General features: G+C 53.1%; 1 protein-coding gene across 4 annotated transcripts in view; it reads left to right on the top strand.

Annotated features, from left to right (window-relative positions):
• Nucleotides 1-1,493: 1,493 nt before the first annotated feature.
• The window catches only part of TRMU (tRNA 5-methylaminomethyl-2-thiouridylate methyltransferase), a 23,051-nt gene continuing 19,198 nt past the window's right edge, over nucleotides 1,494-5,346 (top strand). For 2 of the 4 annotated variants that reach the window (XM_011934746.1, XM_011934747.1), the window contains exons 1-2: nucleotides 1,494-2,019; nucleotides 3,952-4,117. In XM_011934746.1, the coding sequence (XP_011790136.1) occupies nucleotides 1,938-2,019; nucleotides 3,952-4,117 (248 nt within the window). In that variant the 5' untranslated portion in view covers nucleotides 1,494-1,937. The remainder of the gene's footprint in view (nucleotides 2,020-3,951; nucleotides 4,118-5,346) is intronic. The other 2 variants (XM_011934748.1, XM_011934749.1) reach the window with 1 other exon arrangement.

Genomic DNA, 5,346 nt, shown 5'->3' with positions numbered 1-5,346 from the left:
GCTCAAGAGATCGAGACCATCCTGGCCAACATGGTGAAATGCCGTCTCTACTAAAAATACAAAAATTAGCTGGGCGTGGTGGCATGTGCCTGTAATCTCAGCTACTCAGGAGGCTGAGGCAGGAGAATCGCTTAAACCCGGGAGGTGGAGGTTGTAGTGAGCCGAGATCGTGCCACTGCACTCCAGCCTGGTGACCGAGCGAGACTCCATCTCAAAAAAATAAATAAATAGGCCGGGCATGGTGGCTCACGCCTGTAATCCCAGCACTTTGGGAGGCCAAGGTGGGCAGATCACGCGGTCAGGAGATCGAGACCATCCTGGCTAACATGGTGAAACCCCATCTCTACTAAAAAAAAATACAAAAAATTAGCTGGGCGTGGTGGCAGGCGCCTCTAGTCCCAGCTACTCGGGTGGCTGAGGCAGGAGAATAGAGTGAACCCAGGAGGCAGAACTTGCAGTGAGCCAAGATCACGCCACTGCACTCCAGCCTGGGCAACAGAGCAAGACTGTCTCAAAAATATAAATAAATAAATAAAATAAAAATTTGTCTTCCTTTACTTCCCTGAATACACACATAGCTTAATGTGGCATGCATATTCCCATTGCAATGCCCTATTCACAAATGAACATCTTCTTCGTTCAGAGTCTCCCTGTGCTTTAGGTAGAGCATGTCTAGATGCTCTTACAGAAGAACTCAGCTTCAGTATCACCCCTGGGGGATGACCTCCGTTCTCTCCTCCTTCCTTTATTGAGTTTATGAAGCACCTACCCTGGGCCAGGGGCTCTTCTGGGCATGAAGTAGAAGTGGACAGAACACAAAACCCCTGCCCCAGGCAGCTCACAGACATTAAAGGATTGAGTGCTGAGTATGCTTGGAGTCAAACTGTAAAAGATTTGAAGACATTTATTCTGAGCCAAATATGAGGGACGGTGGCCCATGACACAGTCCCAGGAGACCCTGAGAACACGTGCTCAAAGTGGTCATGCTACAGCTTTTGGTTTAGTACATTTTAGGGAGACAAGCCATAAACCAGTACATGTAAGATGTAACATTGGTTCCCGAAAGGTGGGGCAACTCGAAGGTGGGGTGGGGCTTCCAGGTCATACGTGTATTCAAAGATTTTCTGGGCCTGGGGCAGTGACTCACGCCTGTAATCCCGCCACTTTGGGAGGCGGAGGTGGGCATATCCCTTGAGGTCAGGAGTGCGAGACCAGCCTGGCCAATATGGTGAAACCCCATCTGTCCTAAAAATACAAAAATTAGCTGGTCATGGTGGCGGGCGCCCGTAATCCCAGCTACTAGGGAGGCTGAGGCAGGAGAATCGCTTGAATCTTGGAGGTGGAGGTTGCAGTGAGCCGAGATCACACCATGCTTCGGTATCTTTCAGGGCCTGCCATCTGTCATGTCGGTATCCTATTGCTACGGAGTCCGCCTAGACAGTCTTAAGTCTGTTTTGACGTTAATGCTGGTCCGAATTCCAAAGGGAGGAGGGTCTACTGAGGCGGGTCCCACCCGGCTTTTCCCATCAGAGCCGAACTCGCGATTCAGGTTCCCTTTAGGACTCCCCTGGCCCAGAGGAGGGCTCCAACGGCTGGCTGCGGGGCTTAGAATTTTATTTTTGGTTTACAGCGCAGAAGAAGAGCAGTGAGGACAGGGCGCGGGTTGGGGGGGGTGCAAGGCGGCGGCTCCAAGAAAAGCCAGCCCCTCGCGGACCGACAGAGTCTCCGCACCCAGCGGGTCGGTGGAGCCTCAGTGGGGAGCGCAGGCCGGTGCTCGGGAAACACCGCCGCCGGGCAGGGGAGGGCCGGACGGAACACGAGCGCCCGGCCGCGGCTTCCGGCCGGGCCACTAGCGCGGACCCTACGACCGGGGCGGGACTTCCGGCAAGGCGCAGAAGCGGCGGTAGTGGCAAGTGGAGAAGTTGTGTGGCTGACGGATGCAGGCGGTGCGGCACGTCGTGTGTGCCCTGTCCGGCGGCGTGGACAGCGCCGTGGCCGCGCTGCTGCTGAGGCGAAGAGGTGAGGCGGCCGAGACCCCCGCCCGCTCCCGAGCGAATGTGTCCGCGAAAACCTGTCCCCGTCCCTCGTGGCGTTGGGCAGGTCGCCTCCCTCTCCTGGCCCCTGGTTGCGCGCGGGTCAGCAAGAGGACACCCCGTCCTCTGACTTCGGTTCCGAGGCCCCTCGCCCTCCACCTGTGTAGTCGGAGGTGTGCGCGACGGCAGCTCCGACTACCTGGGAGCAGTTCAGCGCCCCTCTCCACCCGCGCCCACCTGCAGTGAGAAGCCGGCGGGCCGGGGTGGAGTGGGCAGGGGAGGGGAGGGCTTCTCACGGGTCTGCGGCGTCTACATTGACCTGTGAGGCCGGGGAGACTGGTTAGGGGAGCTGGGATCGCCGGGCCGGAGGCCTGACCTCTGCACACGCTGTGGCCGCCGGGTGGGAGGTCCTTGTCCTGCCCAGTCGGCAGACGGACAACTGCCGCGCGGCGGGTCTGCTTGTTCAGTGTCTCCTGTGTTCTCCGCTCGCTGGAGGACAAAGTTTTCTCCAGAAGTATTTCCATTTCTTCCGGCATCTAAACGGAGCCCCACGGGTGCTTAGGATTCCTCGGGCCCAGCGCTGAAATGAGCGCTTGTTTAACTTCACCTGTGTGGCTCCCCGCGGGAGGCCTCATTCACTTAGTGACGTTTGTGGAGCTCTGCTTTGCGCCATCTCTGGTTCCTGACCTTGGGCAAGTGAATTAAGCCGTCCCCTGTAAAATTCGGCTAACACCCGCCTCACGGGGTGACTGGAGGGATTCGATGACATAATACATATTGATGAGTACGTGCCCAGCACATACGAGGTACTCAGAAAACAGAAGTGGCTATTAGTTTATGTTGTTAATAACCATGGTTATTATCGTAGGTACAGTAAGTGCCAAAGAGAAGGGTAGGCAGACCACAAGCAGAACTAGTTGTGAGGAAGGGAGAGTGGAGGAAAGCATCCTAGAGGTGGAGGTGTTCAGCTAAGTGAAAGAAGAATAGGACCTCACTAAGCAGAGACTTGGAGGTGGAGGCAGCCCTCACGGCAGAGTCAGCAGTGCAAGCAGAATCACAGAGGCCTGCAAGTGTTGGCTGGTTCTGGCCAGATGGAGATGGAAGGAGAGGAGCCTGGAGCACGTTTAGCCCTGATTATGGAAGAGGCTATAGCAGGGGCTTTGGACTGTTAGGTAGACAACATTGGTCTGGTTGATCTGGGATGGGGGTGGGCTTTTGCGTGTGATGCTGCAGTTTTGGCAAAGCTTTGTCATCAAATTTCTGTTGTTTTGGGTACTACATAAAGCCTCTTTCGGCAGTCATTTGCCCTTTCATCACATTCAGCCTGCCGAAGAGAACCAGCTTTCTCATACAGGGTCGGCACCCGTGTAGTTTGCTAAGGTGGTGTAAGGCTAAAGTTAGCCTTTCCAATATTTGGGTGAATATTTTGTTACAATTGAAAAGGTAGAAAATAGGTCATAAACTAGGTGGTGCAGCTCTTACAAAATAGGAACAATTTTAATTATCTTTATATCTGATGACTTAGAATCTAAGTCTTAGATGGTAACTAGAAATAACTTTTGAAAAGAGTTTCCTTTTCCGATAACCGAACGGTGCTTTGAAAAATTCTGTTGAGTTTTGACTATTCCTTCGTGTATTCCACACACACTGGCTAAGCCCCTCCTGCTAGGCATTGTGGTGACACATCGATGGGGACACAAAGATGAGAAAATACCACCTCGCTCATCTTGGGATGCAAGCACCAAGACGGAAACCGGATCCCTGAAGCCACGTGGCAAAGCAGGGACCGCCAGGCAGGCCAGGCACAGAGGCACAGGAGCACAGCGTAGGGGGAACTTCTCAGGGCTCAGAAATCACTGCCATTTTACTGAAGGTTGATTAATGTATTCTCTTTAATTGACCTTCTTCTCGCCCCCAGGTTACCAGGTGACAGGGGTGTTTATGAAGAACTGGGACTCCCTGGATGAACATGGGGTGTGTACTGCCGACAAAGACTGTGAAGATGCTTACAGAGTTTGCCAGATCTTAGACATCCCTTTCCATCAAGTGTCCTACATAAAGGAGTATTGGAACGGCGTGTTCAGGTGAGTGCCCGCCACAGCACAAAGAAGGCTTCCTCACACTGTGGATGCTTGCAATGGAAGGATGGCGGTAGCCAGCCAGCCAGACGCCTGTGCAGCCCAGCGCTCTCCCTCCACGGTGGTGCTGAGGACTGCAGGAGGCCTCAGCCACCCTGGGGGCTCTGTGTTAGCGGCGAGGCCTGGACCCCACAGCACACCCAGCTGTCTCACTCCTGTCATTTTGCCGCTTGCCTGAAGTCTCTTTAATGCTTTCTTGGGCCTTGAGCTGTTTCTGTTGCCCAGTTAGGGTAGGGTAGGGGAGCTAAGGCTGAGGGCTCCCCTGGAAGGTGAGCACCAATGCCTGTGTGCTATGTGGGTCAGCGATTAAGGGGGTTCTGAGAAAGAGTTAGGTGATACATGGCCTGTGCCTGTGAAAACAAAAAACAAACAAAAACTTTTATAAAACCTAATACAATCCCAATAATTAAGTGCTGTGTGCTAGGTGTGTGCCACATCTAGGAACATTAAGATGTCTGCACTGTGACCTGGTTCTGTAGGAGTTTGCGGTCTAGTTAGGAGGACATTATCTTCACAAGAGGTGATAGTGATGCGTGGCACGCAGGAAGTACCAGTGATGCTGTCAATCACTGAACCCAGAGGAGGGAGAAATTTGCAGAGTGGAGTAATCAAGAAGGCTTCATGGCAGTGGAGGGGTTGGAAACAAAGGAGTAGAGAAGGCACTCCAAATGGGGTAATGAGAGCAGCATGAAGAGGAGAAGAAATGCCGACTGTGTATTTCAGGACCGTTGTAAAGTTTGGCTGGACTTTTGTTCCTGCGGTGGAAGGAGTGTAGTAGGGCTTGTCCTCTGGTGAGCCCTGACTGCGATGAATGTTGGGCAGTTGTCGAAGGCATCTGACATAGCAGGCCATGTGCGCAGGACAGGCTGCCCCTGCCTCAGTGGCCTTTAGGGGCAGAAAAGCCTTAGGTTGAGTCCTGACTGTAGCTTATTATATGACCTTGGGCAATTTACTTGACTTTGTTTTTTTAATTGAAAAAAATTCTTTTTCTTTCCTGCTAACAAAGACCCAGAAGAGATTCTTGACTTTTCCAAGCCTCAATTTTCTCACCTTTAAAATGAGGATAGGCCGGGTGCGGTGGCTCAAGTCTGTAATCCCAGCACTTTGGGAGGCCGAGACGGGCGGATCACGAGGTCAGGAGATCGAGACCATCCTGGCTAACACGGTGAAACCCC

The sequence above is a fragment of the Colobus angolensis genome, unplaced genomic scaffold (assembly GCF_000951035.1).
Source record: "Colobus angolensis palliatus isolate OR3802 unplaced genomic scaffold, Cang.pa_1.0 Scaffold138, whole genome shotgun sequence".
Classification (NCBI taxonomy): Eukaryota; Metazoa; Chordata; class Mammalia; order Primates; family Cercopithecidae; genus Colobus; species Colobus angolensis.
The sequence above is the reverse complement of the archived record's forward strand: the minus strand, read 5'-3'. Positions and strand labels throughout refer to the sequence as shown.